This window comes from Lynx canadensis, chromosome E1 (assembly GCF_007474595.2).
Source record: "Lynx canadensis isolate LIC74 chromosome E1, mLynCan4.pri.v2, whole genome shotgun sequence".
Lineage (NCBI taxonomy): Eukaryota > Metazoa > Chordata > Mammalia > Carnivora > Felidae > Lynx > Lynx canadensis.
Genome location: NC_044316.2, coordinates 10,894,408 through 10,905,658, shown reverse-complemented (window position 1 = coordinate 10,905,658; position 11,251 = coordinate 10,894,408). Strand labels below are relative to the sequence as shown.

At 59.4% G+C, this 11,251-nt stretch overlaps 1 protein-coding gene across 7 annotated transcripts; it reads left to right on the top strand.

The window, feature by feature from the left end:
* The first annotated feature begins 970 nt into the window (after positions 1 to 970).
* Positions 971 to 6,221, top strand: MIEF2 (mitochondrial elongation factor 2). 7 transcript variants are annotated; one of them, XM_030296449.2, is made up of 5 exons: positions 971 to 1,629; positions 3,157 to 3,311; positions 3,498 to 3,678; positions 4,206 to 5,300; positions 5,679 to 6,221. In XM_030296449.2, exons 2-4 carry the CDS (start codon positions 3,168 to 3,170, stop codon positions 5,258 to 5,260), a joined length of 1,380 nt encoding a protein of 459 aa, XP_030152309.1. In that variant the 5' UTR covers positions 971 to 1,629; positions 3,157 to 3,167; the 3' UTR covers positions 5,261 to 5,300; positions 5,679 to 6,221. The 7 variants fall into 7 exon arrangements, 6 of the variants coding, with proteins under 6 accessions (XP_030152309.1, XP_030152305.1, XP_030152304.1 ...); XM_030296445.2 differs by having other exon boundaries at positions 971 to 1,999; XM_030296444.2 differs by having other exon boundaries at positions 971 to 2,009.
* Positions 6,222 to 11,251: the final 5,030 nt, after the last annotated feature.

Sequence of the window (11,251 nt, the reverse complement as noted above, 5' to 3'; positions counted from 1 at the left end):
GGTGTCACAGGCCCTGCAGGTCCAGGCACTGTCCCCTGGGCTGCTGCATCAGCTGGTGTTGGCCATGACCTCTGGAGAGATTATAGACCGAGGCCCCAGGGACGCAGAGACCTGGGAGCTTCTATCCCCGCACTGGGCCCTGCATGGCGACCAATGGTAGCATGACGCCTGGGTCCTTGGGACCTAGGACTCAAGGTAAACCCCAGGCCTGCTCCTGGCCTCAGTTTTCTCACCTGTGAAATGCTTCCTAAGGTTGTCTCCAGGAACAAATAAACTGTAGCTTGGAGCATACAGCAGGCACTCAGTAAGTGGCACATTAGTATTATTCCCACTTAGAGTCAACACCCACCCTTATCTATTTCCTTGCTCCCCCACCAGCCGGCACATAGTGGGTCCCCAATAAATAAATGCCGAGGGAGCCACAGGTTATATGCATAATCATCCTTTGCAGGAGAGGAGGCGGCCTTGAATACCCATTTTACAGGAGAGCAAACTGAGGCCAGAATGGAAAAGTGGCCCGCACAAGGTCACACGGAACAGGTGGCATGGGTAGCCTCCTGAGTCACGCTGTGTGCCCAGCAGACCAACAGATAAAATAACGAAGCCACCGAGGCGCCCTCAGAGGTGACTTAAAGGGTCAGGCAAGCGGGCCTTGGGACCAGGTAACACCTGTTTGCAGGCCCGGGAAAGAACGTAAGCTCAGATATCTTTCTCCACACCGCTGCCTCACATGCAAGCACACACGCCTTCACAACGGGCCTTTGGGCTGCCTCTAATGAGCTCTAATGAACATTCTGAACTCTAACGACCACCACCACACCGCCGGGTCTCGAGTGGGGGCGGGGGGGAACTCAGCCCTGCGCCTTTAAATCCGGAGTGCGTCCAAGAGTCCCGCCCAAGAGGGAGGGCGATTGCCGGAGAGGGGGCGTGGCCCACGTATCATTGGCTAAGCTACGCAGTATTTTCGAACGTGGGCGGGGCCTCGGGCGCTCCGATTGGAGGCAGGGCTTGCTTGTCTGCAAGCGTTGGAGGTCAGCGGCAGGCCCTGGGGCCTCGGTGTTCGGTCCCCGGGTCCTCCAAGTTCCATTCCCAGGCGGGTTCGGGCTCAGGGGCCCGAGCAGACTCGCTGTGTCCTCCGGTCGCTGTGCTGAAGCCGCGACGCACGTACAGCCGGAGTGTGACGGGGCGGCCCCGGTCACCCAGTCCCGGGCGTGGAGCGTGCGTCGGACGCAGGTCGGGGGCGTGGTCTCCGCCGGGGCCCCTGGTCAAGGACCGGGAACGAGGGAAGGGCTTTGGGCCCCAGGCTGGGGTTCGAATGTCGACTCCGCCCCATCACGTCTAGCGTACCGCTCAGCATTTCTCAGGGCCTGGGTGCCATCCCGGTGAAAGGGGCCCTGGCAGGCCCACTAGGGTCTGCTGCGCGGCCCTCTCAGCCCCTGCCCTGGGTAGCAGGTGTGGCGGAGGAAGGGCAAGACGGGAGGCATCTCAGAGCGCTGTGGGGCCCGGAAGCCCAGAGTCCGGTTATTTTTAACCACCCGCGCCCCCTCCCCCTTCGGGGAGTTGGAAGGCTTCTGTCTGGGGCCTGTGCGACCCCGCTAAGGATTGCTCCGAGTCCACTTTAGATAGGAGGTATTTAAAGCGCTTTACAGTTTGTGAGTTGATTCTTGGTTCCTCTGGAAACGGGTGACAATATTGATCACCGATAAGGAGACTAAAAATGGCTTCAGGGTCTTGGTGGGTCATCACCCTAGCCTTTGACCAACCCAGGCCCCAGAGCCCTCTTGTCCTATTTTTAGTCTGGCCAAATTGGGGGAGGTGTTGGGGCTGAGTCTCGCAGTGATTCAGGCTTTAGCTGCTCTAGGCATCTGGTCACCTGGCAACTGAGCCGTGGGCACCCACAGCTGAGCAGGGAGGGCAGAAGTCCTTGGTGCCCAAGATGGCTCTGGGCCCATGGTCATCTGCTCAGGCATCTGCACAGAAGACGGTTCTGCCTGGTCAGGTACTGCCTGGTATGTGAGCTTGTGCTTTGGTCACACACCCCCTCAGCTCTCAGGGCCTGAGGGCAGGATTTCCCCTGGAAGAACCTGAGGCTGGAGCTTGGTGGCCTGGGTCTGGGAAGGATCTCTGCCTCTGCTTCCCAAGTGCCCGGCTCTAACCAACGCTACAGGTCTGGGCTCCTCGCTTGTGAATCCTTCCTCACCACTGCCTGTGCCATTTTACAGGTGAACAAAGCTGGGGCTTCGGACCCTCCTCTCTCTCTGTTGCTTGGGCTCCCAGCCTCTGAGGACAGCGGCCACCGCCTCCCCCCACCCCCCGTTATTATTCTAAACCTGAGGGGCCCAGAGATGCACTAAGCCAGTTCTGTTTGGGGTCTTTAGAGAAACCTTGCTTGCTTGTCCCCACAACTGGGTCTTCAACCTTGACTGGCACCTACCTGTTGACGAGTGTCTCCTGCCCTCCCTGGGCGTCCTGGGCCATCTCATTCCTCCCATCCTTTGAGTTGATAGCTCTATTACCCTGTTGAGGTCTGGGGAGGGGGGGTAACTGAGGCCCCCTGAGCTTCACTGAGGTTCCCTCAAAGGCCTGAGGGGCCCTCCAGAGCAGCCTGCCTGGGACCCCAGCTGTGTCTTTAGGCCTCAGTTTTCTCCTGCTCTGCCCAGCCCTTGTTAAGAACCAGGATGAAGCAGCCTCTAGGACCTGGCCATAGGCCCCTGGAGACCGATTGGACGCTGGGGGTGGGCAGGAGTCAGGAAGCTTTGCAGTCGTGGGTCCGAGTCCACACCGCTCCCTGTGTGGTCTGGCAGCCTGTTTCTCTCTAAGATGGCAGTCGTGATGATAAGACCCACCTCACGGTCTGAGGTGATGCAGGGGGTCCTTGAGGGTGGGATGGAGAAGACGGGCCTCCTTCTCTGACCTGCTACAAGTTTCAGGCCTGTGTGACCTTCCCTGTCCAGAGGATGGGTGAGCTGTTTGCAGGTTTGGGGGAGGAGGGTTTGGGCAGTTCCCCATCTCCTCCCAAGAAACCCTTTCTCCTAAGAAGTTCCCAGGATCGCCTCTCATGGGCTCTACTCTCAGCGACCCCAGCAGGATGGGGTCTGTCCCGCTGCCAGCCTGGCCGCCCCCATCTAGCTATCGCTGCACCCTGCTCTTTTACAGGCCGACAGACCATGGCAGAGTTCTCCCAGAAACGGGGGAGGCAGCGTGACGAGGTCCTGGGCAGTACTGTGGATTTCCTCCTGGCCAATGCCCGCCTGGTGCTGGGCGTTGGTGGGGCCGCTGTGCTGGGAATTGCTACCTTGGCTGTGAAGCGGGTAAGGCCAGACTGAGCCACTTATAGCTGGGGACCGCTGTCCTCCCTGCAGCGGGGCCCCAGAGGGTGGTGGGGACAGCCCACAGCTGGGACCTGCTTCTCTACCCCGGCTACCTCGGCTTTGCCACCGGCTTTGGCACGGCTGCCCAGGCTTCAGATGCTCTGATCCTTGTCACTCGGCCTGCAGCTCATCGACAGGGCCACCAGCCCTCGAGACGAGGATGATGCCAAAGGGGACACCACATGCCTGGAGGAGAGCTGGAAGGAACTGACCCTACTCAAGACCACGCCACGCCTGCAGCCCCGGACCCCACCTGCTGCCCTCAGCCAGCCAGCATCGCTCCCCGCCCCCTTGCCATCTGCCCCCGGTGAGCGGCACCCCTTCCCCCCAAACCTGGGTAGGTCCCCCTCTGGTGGTCACATTTGGGAGATGCAACCCAGACTCCGCCTTGACTGCCCTGTGTGACCCGTGCAAGTCCCTGCTCCTCCAGGGTGCTGTCTCCCTGCATGATTAATGGTGGCGTATTTCTCTGCCCTGCTAACCTCCTGGGTGGCATCAAGGCTCCGGCCACCAAGACGCGACTGGGAGGGTGGTACCAGAGCATGGCAGCAGCGTTAACGACGGCGAGGGGCCCCAGGTGGGGAAACTGAGGCCAGTAACCTGTTTTCCCTTTCTACATGAAGCTGTTTTAGGGTGCGGGGGATCTGAGGCAGTGAGAATTTGTCACCACGTGCTCCCTGTGCGTGAGGACTTGAGCTTAAGTGCCCTCTCAGGTGACTGTTTCACAGGCGAAGAAGACGAGACCCAGGATGTCACACGGCTAGTAATTGGGTAGAGTTCTCTTGGCTCTTCGCGGGGTCTTCTGACACAGTCCCTGACCCCTTCATTCTGCAGAGGGGCCCTCAGACACCGAGCCTCAGCCGTTGCCTCAGCCGAGCTCCCCAGCACCGCTGTGCCTGACGTTTCAGGAGAAGCTGCTGGCGTTCGAGCGGGACCACGTGACCATTCCAGAGGCCCACGTGGCTCTGGCCAAGCAGCTGGCCGGTGACATCGCCCTTGAGCTGCAGGCCTACTTGCGGAACAAATTCCCAGAACTGCCCTTCGGGGCCCTTGTGCCCGGCGGGCCGCTCTATGACGGGCTCCAGGGGGGGGCCGCCAGCCGCGTGCGCCTCCTGGTTCCCCTGGTGCTGGAGGTGGGCCTGTGGGGCCTGGTGCCCGGCGTGGACACCGTGGCCAGGGACCCTCGCTGCTGGGCCGTGCGCAGGACTCAGCTTGAGTTCCGTCCCCGCGGGAGCAGCCCCTGGGACCGCTTCCTGGTGGGCGGCTACCTCTCTTCCCGGGTCCTGCTGGAGCTGCTCCGCAAGGCCCTGGCCTCCTCCGTCAACTGGCCGGCCATCGGCGGCCTCCTCGGGTGCCTGATCCGGCCCAGCGTGGCCTCGGAGGAGCTGCTGCTCGACGTGCAGCACGAGCGCCTCGAGCTCACCGTCGCCGTGCTCCTGGCGGTCACCGGTGCCGACGCCGAAGACCGCCTCCTTCTGGCCTGGCCCCTGGAGGGGCTGGCCGGGAACCTCTGGCTGCAGGACCTGTACCCTGCAGAGGCCGCCAGGCTGCGGGCCCTGGACGAGCGTGATGCCGGGACCCGCCGACGGCTGCTGCGGCTGCTGTGCGGGGTCTGCCGCGGCCACCCGGCCCTGGGGCGGCTGGACCGCCGCCATCTGACCCAGGTGGTTCTGCGCCTGGGGGAGGAGGAGGTGGACTGGGCCGAGGCGGCCCTGGGGGAGCGCTTCCTGCAGGCCCTGGAGTCGCTCATCGACAGCCTGGAGCGGGCCAGCCTGCCCTGCCACTTCAACCCCGGCGTGAACCTCTTGAGCGGCCTGCGTGAGGAGGAGATTGACGACATCGGCTTCGCGCTCTACAGCGGCCTGCAGGCCCCCGAGTGTCTGCTCTAGATGGGTGGGGACAGGGCGGCCGGCACTCGTGCTGATGCTGGTGAGCTGTGTGCGCCTCCCCTCCAGGAATTTGGAGAGCACTTTTTCTCTTGCTTTAGCCAGAATAGAGGAGGGTGCTCTTAAGTCCGCGGGGTTAGCATGTCCCGGGCAGCAGTCCGGGGAGCCCCAAGCCCGGGCCTCTGGGGCAGCCGGCCTCTCCCGCCCCTCGGGCCGACCCTAGGACCTTGGGCTCAGTCCGTCGTCACCAGCAGTGAACGCACTGACAGAACACGGCTTCTGCTGTCCTAGGCAGGGGATAAAGGCAGCTCCGTTTTTCTGTCGAGAGGGTGAGTTAGCGCTTTCCTCGGGTGCCAGCTGCAGGCATCTCGAGGCTTCTGGTGCTGGATGGTAAATACGACGTGTTTGTTTTGTCCCCCAGGGGCCGGAGTCACCTGGTACCCCCGGATTGCAGCTTTGGGGCTGATTTAAAGGCCGCGTCTCCCGACGTCACCTGCGTGTCTAGTTGGCTTGTCGAGCTCTCCCCTCTAGCCTGGAACAGGAGCTCAGTCTGGTGTGCTGCCCACCTCGTACCTCAGGGGAAGGCCCCTCTCCCTCCAACCGGGCCATTTTTCTCTTTGGGCAGAGAGGCCCCTGGGAGAGCCCCCTTCCGCTGCTGGGGGAGCCAAGGTTCCCTGTGCTGCCCACCTTGCCTAGAGGCAGGGCTGTCCGACTAGCTGCTGCTGGGTCCGGCCGGAGAGCGGAGGCCGCGCCTTCCCAGGGAAGCCGGCTGAGCGGGCCTGACCTCCACAGTGCCAACCTGAACTGCTCCCCGCTGACACCTGTGTCCTCACTGAAGCCTGGCAGAGGTGGGGAGGGAGGGCCGCCCCACCTCCCAGGCATCCCTCCCGTCTTTGGTATCCTTCTTGCTGAAGCAAAGCTATGCCTCAAAGAATGTGAATGAGAATAAAAGGAAAAATTCAAACGTCTGTGTGATTTGTGCTGGGCCCTTATACACTGGTCTTTGGAGTCCTGGAAGCTTGGCCACAGGTCTCGGGATCAGCCTGGAGGTGTTAGGACCGAACTGGAAAAGTAGGTTACGCGGAGGGATGATACTACAGGATTCCTGGTGTGACGTTTCACTTTAGTAATGGGAACCAACTAGTTAGGGACTCTTTTTTCCCCCCAGAGCCTAAACTCCTCAAGCCCCCATGTCTTCTGTGGCAAGCCAGGGCTGCCCCCCAGCCAACTTGTCAATGTTCAGAGAAATGTGAGGTTCCCACCTCCCCCCCCCCCCCCGTGTGCTTTGGGCCATGGTGCTCGGGGTGTGGCCACCACCGCCACTGTTCCCGTCCTGGTTTTCTTTCCCATCTTGGTGTGTTTCCTGAGGCGAACCCACCCCTTTGAACCGGGAGTACAGGACAAGGAGCAGGATCAATGTCCCCTCTCGTCTGAGAGCCTGCACATGGAATAGACGAGATGCCTGGACCTCTGGATGTGGGACCGTGGGCTGCCTCTGAAGGTCATGAGGGCCCTGCCACGGGCCTTCAGACAGCTGGATGGCTCCACGGAGAGGCTGTGGTGAGGGTCAGAGGGCGGGAGACTGGCTTAGCCAAGGTCCATTCGGGTCACTTGGCTTGGGAACCGGTGCACAGGGAGCTTTGAGCCGCTGTAATGGCAGCCGGGTGTTGGCAAGGGAGCAGCCTGGAGGCAGACAGAGGCTGGGCCTTGGTATTCTTATTGGTAAAGTAAATTACGTGATACCAACTTCTCAGGCAGGTGTCCGGAGTAACTGCTCGAGTGGTGTTCGCGTGGGGCCTGGCTGACACAGGAACCAGACTGTTGGCCCCTGCCGCCTCCCCACCGACACAGCAAGGGGCTCCCGGCGCCAGGCCTGTGTCTGACCAAGCCGTGCTCCTCAGGACCCCCATGGAGGGCTGGCTGGGCACAGCCGGGGGCAGCAGTCTGGAAGCCAGCTGAGTCCAGAGCCCCTCTTCGTAGATGATCAAATCCCACCACGTGGTGCCCTCCGTGGAAGCCCCATGCTTCAGGTAGCTCTGAGAAATTCTCCCGCTACGATTTCAGTAAGAAAAACCCAGGATGAATTAAAAAAAGAGAGAAAGGAGGTGCTCGTGGTTAACATCACTCACCCAAGGTTAGTGTCTGGGACTTTCAGCTGCTGGCCAGAGAACTGGAAACAAATCATCATTTTGCTAAGAGCCTTTTCAGGACCTCGTGTGCTGGGCCAGCCCAGAGCGGTTGCTGATCAGTTTCACGCACCCCTTTAACGCAAGGGCCACTCCAAGTCTGTCTGAGCCACTTGTGGGCTCAGCCCAGGGTCTAAATGTCTTAATATTTAGACTCTGGCCACAGTGGCAAAAGCAGGCAATCTGTGTCCTTGACTTAGCTTTACCACGTGACCCAAAGCCAGGAGCTCTGATGACTGTGGCACAGCAGAGATGCTACCTGCTCAGAGAGAATCGCCGATGCAGATAAAAAACAAAAAACAGCCCCCCCCCAAAAAAAACAGCAAATAGAAACTTACTAATTTAAAACATGTCACCGACACCCCTTCCACCCTGAGTCCAGAATAAATCTTACTGTACATAAAACGTATCCTTTTTGTAAATCCACGTGTCTGCACTTCTCTTCAGGAAACGCTTAGCTGCAGAACAGTCTACGAAGTGGGGCTTTCATTCCCTAGAGCCGACCTGTCCAGTTGTTCCAATCTTCGCGATGACGGTAGATCCCCCTTACCCATGGTTTCGCTTTCCGCGGTTTCAGTTCTGCCTGGTCGACTGCGGACCAGAAGCAGATGACCCTCCTGATGTATCGTCGTGTCAATAGCAGCCTAGCGCTGCGTCACAAGGTCCACGCCATTCACCTCCCTTCATCACGCATTTTATCATCTCATATCCTCACCAGAAGGGTGGGTACAGTGCCATATGGTATTTTGAGAGGGAGAGAGAGGCCACATTCACATCTCTTTTATTACAATATATTGTTATAGTTGTTCTATTATAAGTTATTGTGAATTTCCTACTGTGCCTAATTTATAAATTGGACTTTCTCCAACTTTCTCATGTATTCTGGGAAAAGGCATAGTAAAACTCAGAGTATATAGGGTTTGGTACTATCCGCAGTTTTAGGCATCCACTGCGGGGGGGTCTTGGGATGTATCCCCCACCCATAAGCGGGGGGATAATTGTACTTAAAAAACAATAAACCCTGGGGTGCCTGAGTGGCTCAGTCAGTTAAGCGTCCTTCAGCTCGGGTCATGATCTCACGGTTCATGGGTTCGAGCCCCGTGTCAGGCTCTGTGCTGACAGCTCAGAGCCTGGAGCCTGCTTCGGATTCTGTGTTTCCCTCTGTCCCTCCCCTGCTTGCTCTCTCGCTCTGTCTCTCAAAAATAAATAAAAAACATTAAACAACAACAACAACAACAAACCCTGAAGAAAGTCTCTGTGCACACAAGCTGTGGCACAGGACATTCCTGGGAGTGCAAAGCATTCAGTATTCAGACCCTGAAGGATCCGGCCAAACTGCATTCTGGAAGGACGTGGGTCAGCAGGCCGGAAAACTGGCCCAGAGCACCGAACTGACACCGGCCGGCCGGGCAGGAAGGGCAAGTGTCTGCGTCGGGGAGGCGGAAGCCTGGGGCCCACGCCCACACCCGCGCCTCTGCCCCATCGCGGCGCTCCCAACCTCCTTCCAGCAGACTTCACGACTTGGGAGATGCACGCTCCCACCAGCCGTGCCGGCTGTCTGTGGCTCTCCACGCTTACCTGGACCGCGCCGAGAAGCTGTCACTTCAGTGTCAGCTGAGGGGCCACCTGGTTCCTTCACGAGCCAGAATCTACCTCGAGAACTGCCTCTGAGCTAGCTTACGAGGCACGCGAGGAAGGCACTTCTCGAGCTTTGGTGGCAAAGGGCCCTTCCCCTTCAGATTTATGTGGCTGGCGGGGCCCAAAAGGGCGCTGGGGCCCAGGGGTGGGGGCTGGAGCTGCCCACCCAGCAGCCTGTAGGCCAAGGCCACTGCTCCACCTCCGGCCTGTTCACCCTAAAACGGAGGCCTTCAACCTGGCACGTCGCATATGTCTTACGCATTTACATTTTTCAGAAGTCAATTTTTCTTTTGCAATCAGAAAAAGTTATTTAAAAATTTTTTTTTTCAACGTTTATTTATTTTTGGGACAGAGAGAAACAGAGCATGAACGGGGGAGGGGCAGAGAGAGAGGGAGACACAGAATCGGAAGCAGGCTCCAGGCTCTGAGCCATCAGCCCAGAGCCTGACGCGGGGCTCGAACTCACGGACCGCGAGATCGTGACCTGGCTGAAGTCAGACGCTTAACCGACTGCGCCACCCAGGCGCCCCAGAAAAAGTTATTTAAAAAAAAAAAACAAACAAGCAAACCCCAGCAACACGACCATTTGATTGCACTCGCTTTGTTGAGGACGCTAAGGCTGTAGTGGACGAAGCCCAGATTGTACCCCAAAGACGGGCTCCCGGGACGCTGTTTTGCGTCCTTTCTGCACTCCTGCCAATTTCCTGAGACAGCACGGTCCATCGGGCCGCGCCTTCAGGCCGGTGGGAAGGCCAGACTCTCCAGCTCCTTCAGTGGTGACCTCGCAACCCGGAGCCCCGCTCCCCCACCATGAACACGGCAGTCTGAGGCGGGGATGGGGCGCACACATCTGACCCCGGAAGGGACGGCCGGGGGGGAAGAGTGGTACCACCTGGCGCGCTCGCTGAATCTGCACCACTTTGTATTCTAGTCCCGGGAACTCGAACACCACGCGCGATCCCGGGGTCTGAGCAGCTGACGTGTTCCTGGGAGGAGCGTGGGCTGTGATTCACCCCAAAGGGCTGCAGCGTCTCCTGCCGCTGTCCCAGGAGCTGGTGCCCAGTGTGCCCGGCACGCGTGGAGCGGCGGGGGGCGGGGAAGGGGACTTATCTGTAGTTTCCAGCTGCTCTAAGACCAGGAAGCATCAGAGATGGATTCTGTGAGCCCGGGGCAGGCAGACCAGCTGACAGGGAGGTGTGCGCGGCATCAGCCAGGCTTCCTCTCCTCCGAGGGGCGGCAGGCGGCTCGCCCCGCAGCGTGGAGAACAGTGTGGACTCTCCCAGAGCTCCGAGGTGCAGGCATGGCAGCCGACTTCAACTCCTGCTTGACAGCTTCTAGGGGTAAGCAGGTCCCCATCCGGGCCGCGATCTCCACCATCAGACGGGCAGCAGGCGCTGCCTTGCAGGGAGGCTGGGAAGCCGATTAACACGGCGCGTGATCCGCCTGGCCTAGTGCTCGGCTGCAACCAGGACTCAGCGAGCTGGGGTGGTCTTCGCCTCGGCCCTGCACCGCACAAGCTGTACGTGGGGGTCCATACGGGGGTCCAAACCTTTCCAGTCACCATTAGAGGGGGACAGATCAATTTCTTGTTGCCTGAACGCTGCCAGCCTGAGCAGGCCATCAAGGGACCTGGAAAACTCCCCCGCGGGTTCTGTCGGTGACGTTCTCACTGCAGCCAGTCAGGCCTGGCCCTGACCTCCCGCCAAAGAGCCCCCAGGTGCGTACCATCACCCTGTTACAGACGAGGCCTCTCCGGCTCAGCAGTTAGGGCACAAGTCCGGGGAGGCACCGCAGGCTGGTGGAGAGTCAGCACCCCAGCCAGGTCTGACCCGGGGACAGTCCAACCCGGTAGTGTTTGGTCCTGGCACACACGGGAGTTACCTGTGGGAAGATTAAAATCCGCAGATACGCACGTAAAATCTAGAACCTATAAAGAACTCTTACGCAACAAGACAACAACAGGACACAGTAAGCGCATGAAAAGATGCGCGACGTCAACGGCCGTTCGGAAAATGCGCGTCAAAACCACAGGAACACTTCACATATTAGGATGGGTAATAAAATAATAATCCAAAGGAGGAAAATACGTGCTGGCGAGGATGCGGAGAACTCCCTTGTGCGCTGTTGGCGGGAACGTAAAATGGGGCACCTGCTGTGGAAAACCGCTTGG

Coding starts and splice junctions, on each gene's coding strand:
- MIEF2 (XM_030296443.1), top strand. CDS start 2,958: ATGGGTGAGCTGTTTGCAGGTTTGGGGGAGGAGGGTTTGGGCAGTTCC. Junction 3,312..3,497: donor CTACCTTGGCTGTGAAGCGG/GTAAGGCCAGAC, acceptor CTCGGCCTGCAG/CTCATCGACAGGGCCACCAG. Junction 3,679..4,205: donor CCCCTTGCCATCTGCCCCCG/GTGAGCGGCACC, acceptor TTCATTCTGCAG/AGGGGCCCTCAGACACCGAG.